The sequence below is a fragment of the Uloborus diversus genome, chromosome 9 (genome assembly GCF_026930045.1).
Source record: "Uloborus diversus isolate 005 chromosome 9, Udiv.v.3.1, whole genome shotgun sequence".
Taxonomy (NCBI): domain Eukaryota; kingdom Metazoa; phylum Arthropoda; class Arachnida; order Araneae; family Uloboridae; genus Uloborus; species Uloborus diversus.
In genome coordinates this window covers 127503835-127516525 of record NC_072739.1, presented here as the reverse complement: position 1 = coordinate 127516525, position 12691 = coordinate 127503835, and the positions used below count along the sequence as shown (strand labels likewise).

General features: G+C 30.0%; 1 protein-coding gene across 3 annotated transcripts in view; it reads left to right on the top strand.

The window, feature by feature from the left end:
- The window catches only part of LOC129229399 (LIM and SH3 domain protein F42H10.3-like), a 92815-nt gene extending 81517 nt beyond the window's left edge, over positions 1-11298 (top strand). The window contains exons 6-9 of one of the 3 annotated variants that reach the window (XM_054863698.1): positions 499-642; positions 2721-2846; positions 4290-4327; positions 6678-11298. In XM_054863698.1, the coding sequence (XP_054719673.1) occupies positions 499-642; positions 2721-2846; positions 4290-4327; positions 6678-6854 (485 nt within the window). In that variant the 3' untranslated portion in view covers positions 6855-11298. Of the gene's footprint in view, positions 1-495; positions 643-2720; positions 2847-4289; positions 4328-6677 lie in introns of all 3 variants that reach the window. The other 2 variants (XM_054863697.1, XM_054863699.1) reach the window with 2 other exon arrangements.
- Positions 11299-12691: the final 1393 nt, after the last annotated feature.

Below are 12691 nucleotides of genomic sequence, written 5' to 3'. Positions count from 1 at the left end.
ATGTAAAAGGCTGGTATTTTTTTAGAAAAATTTCCTAAATTATGTTAGGATTGATGAAATAATTTTTTTAACAAAATAAAAATACAGTGAAACTCTGTCATAACATCATCCAAGGGCTCAGAATATTTATGATATTATTGGCATGTGGCATCATAAATGATTGTCATTTCTGTTTATGTACAAATAAAAGGGCAAAAACATTTTGACGCTGTTGTAGCAGAGTTGTCTCTATAAACTCTATAAGCAATGTTACTACTACCAAGTTCAACTGTACTATCGAAAAAATTTAGATTGCTTGTTATAATATTCCACACCATTACATGTTAGTTCATATTGCCTTTTGGGGAAAGCACAATATTCAAAACTGAACTTCATTGCAGTGTCTCCTTCTTTTAATTTCTTTACTAACTCTCATGGTGGAGGTTGAACTTTATACCCATGTGTGTTGTCTTTCTAACTACTGTGTTCCATCCCCATCCTCTATGTGTATTTCAGCAGCTTCTTCTCAGCCTCCTCCTCAACCTCCCCAGGGAAGGATCGTTGATTATGAGCCCCCCGTGGCCCCAGAACCTCTTCATAAAGATTCACCATACTCTGCCAAACTCACCTCTACTGTTATCTACACCTCCCAAGAAGGACCAGGTAAATTGCATACTTCAGTTAACATGTTCGGTATGTTGACATGTTAAAAAGTAGGTATATTTATGGTCAACCATATGTTGAAATTAAGGAGAAAAATTATTCTCAAAAGGGGGGGGGGGAGGGTTTTCGTGTTTTTAATTTTCATCTCAAAATTGACTTTTAATTTTGCATATTGCATGATTTGTTTTTCTCTTATATGTGTTCGTTTGAGTTAAAGCTCTAAATTAGCGGTCTTGAGTCACCAGTGGGGGACCATGTGTTTTTTACTTATTAAAAATCATATTATATATCTTACTGCGACAACATACTTCCAATCCTAAGATACATATATATATATATATATATATATATTATATATTTTATGTATAAAAAATCTGTTTCCTTCCCCCCTTTTTTTGAAATCTACTGTTTTGTTTGTTTCTTTCAAAAATGGCAAGTATGCCCGAGCCTGCCACAGATGTGATTAGTTTTTTCCCCCAGCAAAACGTTAATGATCTAAAGTTATAACATTTTAAATTGGCTAGTCACTGAGGATTCTGGATTTTGTTCTGAATTTCAAATAATTACAAACACCCAAGAGTTTTAAAAATGGCATTAAAATTTTGGTAAGATTTATTTTACATTCCATTTATTTTCCTTCAGATATCATAACAAGCTAAGACACTCATTTACATAAGAAGCTAGAAAATGGGAGTAGGTAATGATTAAAGAAAGGCTATAGAAGAGTACCAAATGAAGGGACTTCCATTGAATCACTTGAATAGTCCAACCAAATATTGTGTTTGCTCTTAATGTGTTTCATAAAGCCATTTTTTTTTATTATTTTTTTTTTCCAGCATTGTATTGTAAATTAAGTGAATTAATTTAGCTCATCAAGAAAATGTTAATAAAATGTGAACAATAAAAGATATTTTACCTAGTCTAAAATTCTCCCAAATTTTTCTTCTAAAACTTAAGAAGAAAAATTTAAATCTTGAATGCAGGAACTTTTTTTCTTACATTTTCTGAAAAATTCCTCAATTATAATTTTTTGTTTTGTACAAGGGCCCCCATATAGGGGGGGCAAGGGGGGCTCAAGCCCCCCCCCCCTGGAAATTAGAACTTTCTTGCTTTTAGTACTTTTTTCTTTGCAAAAAGGTAAAAACATTTCTTCTCCAGCCATTAATGAATAAGTTATTAAAAATGTCAAATTTTAATCACTCTAATCTGTCCTGAAATCTGCTTCCATGGAGGAAATATCCTGCTAAACCATGGTTAAAATATGTGAGCCCCCTTTACAATTTTGCATATGGGCGCCCATGGTTTTGTATTATGGTTCCTTTTACAATCTCCAGTTGCCTAGGTTGTTACCAAATACATGCAAAAATGTTGCCTGGAAGAATGAGATATTAATTTTTTTAAATTTAGACTTCAAGGCTCAAGTCGAAGTTTACTTTCAGACTGTGTAGAAAAAAAAAGCCTAAGTTATGATGGATTGTATTGGACATAGCAGGCACACGAAAACAGATATTCCCTCTTATACTAATTAGAGATAATTGCATTTCGCAAATGCATTGTATATTTTTTTAATCTTATTATTTGAATTCAGTCCTTGAGATATTTGAAAATATTTTTGTCTAAGAAAACCATAGAAATATTAAATTATTCCACTTAGGTATTTGTAGAGGAAACCCTTTCTTGTCTAGCACACAAGCTTTTAATTATTATTTTATTTATCTATTATTTATTTGTTTTCAATTATTTATTTATTTATTTTTCTTGAATAAGGCCATTTCCCCCCCCCCCCCCCAAGGAGTTTTATTGCTTGTTGAGTTATGTCTTGTGCATGGATTGTTTTATGATTTCATAATTTTTTCTTTCAAAATAATTTTACTTTTGCATTCTACCTTTGAAAAATGCTGTTGATTATCTTAATTTTAACATTCAGTTATGAATCTTAATGAATACAAAGTTAAGTATCATTTGCATGCTTTTTAATTTTTTATTTTATTTACATTACATTGCTTTCCTTTTGTTTAGTTCAGTTTTATTTTAAGTTCTTCTTTTGATTTTGTTTGCCCAATTAATTTTTATTTTAGTTCATCAACCACCATCACGTAAAATTGGTTCTATTGCGGATTATGATCCATTGAATGAAAATTATGGTTCTTTGGCATCTGGGTATCGTACAGGAATGCCACATGATGCCTCTAATTTGTTCAGAGGTATGTTAACAAATTTCATAATGTTTCAAAATGTTTAAAACACATTACTTGATTTAAACATGTTAGGTGATCAATCGTACCAAAAATTTTTTTTTTTAATTTCTTTTTTTGTATGAAAAGCATAATTCAGGGGTCGATTCAGACGCAAATTGGGTACTTTTTTGGCCAATTTGCAAAATTCTAAATCATAAAAGCAACCATTTTACAAAATTTCATTCATAAAATGTATAAAGTCAAACATTTCATTTTAGTTTTCAAACAACAACTGTCTGATTTTCAAGATATAAACTCATCCTGTGCATATCCATTAATTGTTTTGCCATCTTTTAAACCTTCAAACCTTTGCATTGTTTCAAAATTTTATTAACATTAACATGCTGTGCGCGTTCATTGTTGCTACTTTTTTTAATTTTCAAATCTAATATCATGCTATAAGTTCATTGTTTGCAATCCACTGGTATTAAAAGAAAAGAAAAAACCTCTCTCCATTTTCAGATGAGAGCAATCAGAAAAAACTGCAAATTTTGAGAAATACGTTTCTTTCCCCCAGAAAAGTTTGTTTCCACTGGAGAAAAAATTGAAAATTTTGAAATTTCAAGAGCACAGTTAATGTATTCAAAAATTTATAATCCAGTAGACCCTGGTTTAAGCGGTTTAAGATTTGGCACCTTTATTTTATTTTATGTGGTTTAAGATTTCACACCTTTATTTTATTTTATGTGGATGAGTTTTAGTTTTATGCGAATGTGCAATTCAAACAGATAAAAATTTTCCCTCTTTCAAAATCTAATTTTCTGAGATGGCAGATTACGCGTAATATAAGGAGTGCTTTATGTGGATGTGGCAATTCAAACGGATAAAATTTTCCCCTTTTTCAGAATGTAATTTTCTAAGATTGCTGATTATGCGTAATATAAGGAGTGCTTCTCAACCTTTTTTACTTTACAGCACACTTGATAGTTGACTCAATTCTTGCGGTACACTAAACCAAATTTCATATGTTAATGTGGACAATGTTTTCCTCATTCACTAACCGATGCAAGGAAGTTCACTAACCGATTCACTAGCGTTTCCATATGGATTTAACATTTAATCTTTTAAATATTTCAATTTCTTTAGAAATTGAATTAAAGTTCATCAAAAAATTTAGTGATTATTTTGAAGAGCAAGTCCCAAACTTTCACTAACATGACTGAGAAAGTTATGCCTGTCTTGAGGGAAAATGATGGCTTCTTTTTTCAGCTCTATGACAGAGTTTGTTGATTTAAATCAGCTTGATTTAAATCATGATTAAAATTATGAATTAAATCTAGTGATTTTTTTAAAGAAACATTAACCATAAAAGTGTTAACAAACTACAAATTTTGGTGTTTTTTTTTTTTTGTATTTATATTATTGTAATTAAATAAGTATGCTTATATGTTGCATATATGTTTTTTGCAGCGCAAGAGCCAGTTCCTAGTGTTCCAAAAGCTGCTTTTGTAAGTCTGCAATTTTTTAGTCACCCGATCCAGCATAAAATTTGTTTGTTTTCAATGTCCTTGTGAATTGTTAAATTAGCATGTTTTTTACATTCAATTCAATACAGAGGTGTTCAAATAATTTTACAAAGGCTGAACTGCTGCAGTGCAAACTTCCATTACCTTGATATATTTTTTTGAAAAAATTAATGTCAAAAGAAATTGAAATTCGGTTTTGGGCGGACCAGCATCCCCTTAGCACCTACTGCCTTGGCATTTGGTACAGAATTACATCAAGCTCTGGATATGCACCTCAGAGCGTTATTATTATTATTTTTTTAATTTGAATTAGTTTTTTTTCTTTTTAATTAATTTTTTAAGCTAAAATTGTTCATTACATCTTACCTGTTGAAGGAATGAAAGATTTCCCACAGCCCTTAACATTTTATGTCATTTGAAAGAGATTTTTTTTTTCTGCTTTTCTCAAGTAATTAGAACAGCAGATATAAGGATATTGATTTCAGTAAGAAAGTTCTAGGCTTAACTTACAATTCAAACATGGAGCTAAGCACAAAATGTTAGAGACCATAAATTTGAAAAGTACTTTTCAAAAGTTCAAAACCATCGTTTTGCTATGCTCAGGAGCAGCACCTAAAGCTGTCCAAGTTGGTACGAGTTAGTTTGGAATCCAGAAAAGTTGTGCTCTTGAAAGCTTTTTTTTTCTCATATATAAATAATAAATTAATTATACGTATTTTCATCAAGTTTTTTTTTTTTTTTTTTTTTTTTGTCTTGGGATAAGAGTCAGGTTTTAATATTGTTCTAATTTTAATGAGCTCTTTGTTTAAATTCAGTTTTCTATGGGAAAGAGAGGGTAATTGTCATTTTATTCTCATCGTAACTTGTTGTTTTAATCTGATTTTTCCTTATAGACAATTTAAATTTTCATGTACCAAATAAGATTGCAAGCAATCTTTGGGGGTTGGTGAGCAAGAGGTGAAACCCCTTGGTGTATACAAATGAAATATGGAGCTCATAAATATTCAAAATAAATATTCCTTCAGCCATATTAGTGCTGCCTTTCCAGTTGACATTGATGAAGAGAATAGATTAGAGCAGGTCTAAGGGAGTGATCTAGTTTAGTATTTTGTGAGAGCAAGTCAAATGCTTAAAACAGAGAGGGAAGATTACCAATAACTAGGGGAAATAAAATGAGAATTGTTTTTCCTCAACAGCACTGCTTCATACGTTAAATTAAAGAATTAACGGTGTGCCAGTGTGAAGTATATCAGCTGAGTAAATTGCAAATAATAATTTTGCTCCTTTACCGTCCTGAATTATTCTAATTTTTTACTCGTGTCATTCACCAGACTACTGTAAAGCACTTATTTTTTAAAAAAAAGGAAAATATAGGTGATTTCACAAGCTGAAAATTTGGAATATTTTGTGAGTCTTAAATTTAAATGATTATGACAGACTCACGAAAATTAAAGTCTTGCAAAAAATAAGTGCTTTTCAACTAATCAGATCTGTACTCACTATTCGCTTGATATTGCAGTTTATCAAAATAGTGTATTTTCAATAAATAAATCCTCTATAGTTTTGGCTTTAAATGTTTCATTGCTTTTGACAAATTTTTCATTTTTCTATTTGTTGTTTCTTTTTTTTTTAAACCCTTAAAAGCTCTTTGTTTAGTGCCCATAAAATGTTTTTCTTTCTTTCTTTTTATTTATTTATTTACTCGCCAAGACTTATTAAAAACTTAACACTTATATCTGAGACTCATATCATGACTTTCATTGCTGTTCAATTAATTCCATAGTCTATACTATAAAATCAAAGCAATCTGTGGAAGATTTGTTACATTTAGTAGCTTATCACACTCAGGGACTGATACAGGGGGAAGGTCATCCACTCATCCTTAAACTATTGACACTATTATGCATGCTCATTTTGTTCAAACAATTTATGAATAAAATGTAAATGATGGCAGTAAGATTTTTAATTTGTTATAAAATTTTAAACATTTCAAATACTTTTTATTTTCAATGTTTATGCAATTCGTTTTTGCTCTATAGGTGCATTACTCCTGGTTGATTAGGTGCTTTTTATTGACCCAAAGCAGTTTCATAAAGTTTTCGCGCCCAAAACTTTAAGTGAAGGGGTCTAAAATGGTAGCCTGTATCCACCCCTAGTCACACTCATGGCAAATTTGATTGTAGATGTGTTTAGGAGGTTTTCTGATGTCCATTTTAAATCTCTTCTCTTATGATGTGCTTTTTGAATTGAATTGAAACATTTTTAAGTTCAAACACAATGCTATGAAAATTTGTTGATCTTCAAATTTTCAGTAATGCTTTTTATTTTGCAGCGTACTTTCAGGGCAATGTACGATTACGTGGCTCAAGATTCTGATGAGGTGAGCTTCTCTGATGGCGACACCATAATTGAATGCCATGCTATTGATGATGGTTGGATGACTGGCACCGTCCAGCGAACTGGCCAAAGTGGTATGCTTCCAGCCAACTATGTAGAGCCTCTTAATTGATTACGTCTTAATAAGAAACATTTTTCGACTTGAAAAAAAAATTGCCTCACACAGATGCTCAAGGTAGTGGTGGTTTAAATTGCTGTGCTGACATTAAATAAATAAATCTTTTGTTATCACTACTGTAGACACCAACAGGAGGTATTCTCTTCTCAAAGACTAATAGACGATCTTGCCAGAATCTCAATCTTTTGTATTCCTAATTCTGCTGAACTGCTGTGAATATGTCATAGCTGATGTACTGTTTGTACTAAGAAAATGTAGCCAAGAATGGGTTGTAGTCTTACTTAAATTTGATATTACTTCTAAATGAAGTGAAGTAATAGATATTTAATCAATGTAGACTAATTAATCTTCTGTAATCTGAGGTTATATTTCGGGAATTCCTTATACATCTGTTTAACATTAATTGCTGAACGAAGTGCATTGCTAGCTTGTAATGATATGGCTAATTGATTTTATGATCATAGGAAATGGTAACGTTAAGTAAAATTTCATTCCAAAGTTCAAATTTTGCTTCGTATATACATTCCTGCCAAGGTTTTATTTAGTGACTTTTGGATCAAATTGTAATTTTGAACTGACTAAACTTTTAGGTTCCAAGTATTTATTTTTAAAAGGAAGGAGTTGATTTGTTTCCTGTCCAAAAAATCAATTCAAAATATTTCAAAATTTTAAACAAGAATTAATCTCCAGATTGTTACGTAATCAAGGACCAATAATTGATTCTGTATTCTTTTAATTTGTTATTGTTAGGAAATATATATTATTGAAATATACCTTTTAGTTGATTTTGGCGTCTTGATTTAACACATTATGTTAGGTTTGCAGTTATTTTGTAAGGAATTGTCATTTGATTGCTGAAGTCAACAAAATACTTTTAATGTTTATATTTGCGATTCATTAAAAAGAAAATTTAATTTCACTCTGCTATAATATAAGATGTTCATCACTAAATCATTTCAAACTAAAATGAAGGAAATGTAATGAAACTCAAATTTACCTCTGTGTAGTGAATATTTTTTTCTTTGTTTTTACATCATTTATGTACTATATAATATGAACTGTAAAAAAATGCTTTCATATGTTTCTTGTTGTAAAATTCTTTTCAGTAAATATCAGAAGCAATTGTTTAAATGGTTGAAATTAAAATTGACTATTGAGCTTTTATTTCAATTTTATTTATTTGCTTAATTTGCTCTTTCGAACTTATTTCGTATTATATCGTAGTTTTTATGATTTCATTCAAATTTTCCTTAAATCTTGCTGCTCCCTTCCCCTCCAGCCCCCTTCCCCTCATATGATAGAAATGGCTAAGCTATTATTATTTATTTAACCTGATTTATTTATGGCATCAAAGTGCTGGTGAAAGTATCGGGGAAATGTAGCAAGTTGGTACGATTATAGCAGACCGATTTGCTACTAAGATTAATTACATGCTTTTATGTAATTAATCTTAAAATGATAAGAATTTGTGAACTATAAATGTACCATTTACACTTTTTTTTTAACCCGAAGTAAATGCTTCTTTGAATAATACAATTGTATTTTGGAGCAAATTTACTATTAAAATTAAAGATAAAAATACCGATCTGATATTAATTACATTTTTTTGTATACTTAAACCCAGTATATAAATATCAATGAGCATGAATATAATTATATATAATATATGACTATATATTTTTCAAATTTTTTTCTGTATGCTCGTGTAAAGTTTTTGTTTAAAATCTTAAGAATATTTTTAATTTTTTTGACTTTGTCAGCAACATTATTCCATTGTTATGTTGTAAAGAAGTTTTGTGTTGTGCAAAAGTTTATTTGCATTAATAACAATGCTCCATAATTTTTTGTTTTAATTAAATGCATATTTTTGTATCTTTATTATTATTATTTTTTAATATTCCTATAGAAAAACTAAGAAACAACCCTAAATAAGAAAAAAAAGCAAAATGCATGTATTTCAGAACTAAGTGCTGATTCAATCGTCATTTTTAAGATCAATTTTATAATACAGCAGTGGATAAATATTTTTTTGTTAATGAAGAATATTAGAACAATTATTTTTTATTCTCATTTTACCGAATTTTGTTATACTTACGTGATTAGAAAAGTTCAAGTTTTGCCAACTGAATTTGATTTTTACTTATTTATTTAATTATTCTTTCAGTTATAGCCTAAAAAGAAAGATTTCATACTGAAATATCCTTTCTCGCATTCTTAGAATATTTTTGCACTAAGTATTTCCTTCCGTTTTGTTTATTAAAACAAATCAATATATTGTTGCCTCAGAGCAACATTAAGACATCTAATCCCAGGAATAACAGTAAGATATTCTACTGTTGCTCTGGGGCGACGATATGGTTGAGAATTATTAAAATACATTGCGTTTGAATGTACTTCGTTTTAATAATTTCCTTTTCACTTGTTACATTTTATCACTAAAATCCATTAGTTTTTTATTATACAATGGGAATTCATCACTTTCTTTCTTTTTTTCTTTGGGGCAAACAGTACATCTTGTCCATGCATGAATAGCATTCTCATTAATATTTAAATCATAGTTTTCTGAGGGTACTTTTTTTTTCTTCTAAGTGCTGAAAATACTTAAATTCAAGCTTTTTATAATTATTAATATTGCACTGTTGTGAGTTAGTCCCTTATGCAATCAATCTTGTCTGCTGTTGGATTATGTAGTAGAAAATCCAAGAAAGTGGCGATGCTTTTTGTAGACAAAAATATGTATTTATACTTAATCATTTTGTTAAAAGAAACTTGATATTTGTATTTATATTGGGGCAATTCCACAGTAAGTGACTGCCATTTTAAAAACAAAACAATAAGTATTTTGTAACATTCAAGGAAAAATACACATAGTACAAAAGAACTTTTTCCTTTATTATTGTATTTTTAAATTGAATTTAGTGGTATAAAATTGTGTTCTCAAAATGTGTTTTGGATGATTTTTAAAAAAAATGTATTAAGCTATTTAAAAAAAACCTTTAAACCCCAAATTCTTGAAGTATCATATCACATATATATTTTAAAACTCATTGTTTTTATTTTTTTAAATCATATTGTCCATTTTATAGCATCCTTTGAGTACTTTGATTCCTGTCATACAAATTAGAGTATACCATAGATTTGGGGGAATAATCAAAACCAGAAACCATTAGCTCAATTTCCAAAATGCCTCCCAAATTGTTGAAAATAAAGGACTTAATTACACTTCGTTGTCAAAGTCAATATTGCTGAAATTTAATGTTCAATTCTTAAATAAAGCACTCCATTAAATAAGGTTAAAGGTTATATTAAAATTTTTAAAAAATCACCATATAAACCTAACTATTAACTATATAAAAATCTGCCTAATAAATAAAATGAAATATACGGTAGAAGGTTTTTATGTTACAGTTTATCAAGGTTTAACTGAGCTACAAATATACTAACTTACCCTTCCAGATGAGAATGGGTGTATAAGCAATTTTATTTATCGTATACATCATGCTGGTTTTGCATTTGCATGTGTCGTGAGGTCTATGTAATCTGCATGAGGTCTTTGTATGTTTTAGCCTTGACGTATTTTATTATTAAATAGGTCATTGATTTAATTTTGGTGAAAACGAGAACTGTTACCTCATTTTTGAAATTAAAATGGCAACAGCAATTTTAGGAACATTCTCAAACCCCATGAGATGAGTGTAATTACATAGGGATTTGGGAAAACATTAATACTAACTGACAATAATGAATGTAGCCTGTAAGTTACCATATTTTTAACAATTATTTTAAAATCATCCAAAAAATATTTTTTGATATTCAACTATAGCGTTGAATTCAGCTTTTGAAATATAATATTCCATGGAAAAAGTTCTTCTGCATAATGTATATTTTGCATTGAATGTTACAAAATGCTGACTATTTTCCTCTATAAATGTCAGTCTGTTATACGCAGACTTGCCCATTGATAATATTCCGTTAATTCTCTTCTGTAACTTTTGACGAGCCAAAATGATAAAAATATTGAGCTTTTCTTTTAAAAGCATTTGTAAAGTTTGTGTTGTTTTTTAGGAAGGTTTTCGAGCTGCCATGTTTGTTTGTTTGAGGCAGTACGAGTATGATTCCTTTTATATGTGTATAAATATATATAAATATATAGTTGTTATAACAAATTTTTTTGTATGTAATGCTTTAAAATATGTTGGTGTGTTTTTATATAAAATAACAGGAGGAAGTCATGAGATGAAGCTAAATCTCACCATGATGTGAAATTTTCTCTACTTTCTTTTATATATCTGTTTTCCTTTTTTACATTTTAAAAATTGTATGAAAACGTTTCTTGTTTTAAATATTAATTTTATTTTCTAATAATTTCTAGTGATCTATTTTCCTTTTGTACTTCAGGCTGTCTCCTCCTTCCTAATAAATATGTTTTTCTGTATCACTTTGTTGACTTTTATTTGGTGTGATTATTTTTCAGAGCTCTTTTTTTTTGGGGGGGGGGGGGGCTGTAGTTTTGTAGTAAAATACCTTGGTATTAGAAATTAAATATCAAGACTTCTTTGCTAAATAAGTAAATAAATTCTACTAGCCAAACCCGCACAGAGCATCTGTTGTCTAGTGTCTTGAAAAAATATATGTTGTAGCAGAATGGACACATATACTCCGTCTCAAAAGTTTAGTCACCCAACAAAACGTCAATTTTAAACATAAAAAACTGAAAACTTATCAGTAACTACTTCATTATTATTTTTTTTATAAACACAAAAAACAAGATGAATATAAAAATAAGTTGCATTTGCTTTATGCACAAAAATTTAAATTAAAGTATTCAACATCATGGAAATTTTATGTCTCAAAACTTCAGCCACAATTAGAAAAAAACTGCTGAAATATATATAATAGTTATAATTTTAATGGACAATCGTGTTTCCTTTACTAGAAATAAGATTATAAACTCTATTTTCCATTGATTCAATAAGTTTTTGTAGCAGTTCGGGTTCAATATTGTACTATTCTCTCTCTATAGCAGCTTTCAATTCTTTGACGTAGAAATACTGCTTCGAATTCGCATTTTAACCCGACAGCTTAGAATTCCCCAAAGATTCTCAATTGGATTCAAATCGGGACTTAACGCTGGCCAGTCCATAACATGAAGGTTTTTTTGATCGAACTATGCTTTTGTGGAATTCGATGTGTGTATGGATGCGTTATCCTTCTGAAATATGCAGTCTGGTCCACCTATGATGTCACAAAATGGCAACAAATTTTTTTCAGTATTTCCTGATAGTTTATGGATGTTTGTTTTCTCTATAAAAATGCTAATGATGTTTGACCGTTGAACCCGAATGAGCCCCACACCATCACAGACTTTCCACCTTGCTGCCTGCTGAAAATGTCCTTGACTCTTTTCTCAAATCATACCAATAATAAGCCCACCCATCAGGGCCATCTAAATTCCACTTTTTCTCATCAGAAAATAATACAGAAAGCCACTTACTTCCGAATGACATATGTTTTTTTTGCTCATTCTAATCGTTTGGCTTTATGACGATGTGTTAAAGCTGGTTTCTTAACCATCTTTTTCAGAATAAGATGAGGGCAATTTCTAATTCTTCAGCGGATCGTGTCTTTTGAAACTTGAAGTCCAGGCATAACTTTATTCTTGCGCAAAGAGAGACCCTCGCAAGATGCCATTTGAAGTATTGGTCTGTCACCTCATTTATTTGTTGAACAAAACCTTCCAGATCGTTTTTTTCCGTTGCATTTTATCTTTTCTTGCAAGAATTCTATAAAAGCTTCTCTTTGACCTATTCAAATTCACTGCAATGTCACTT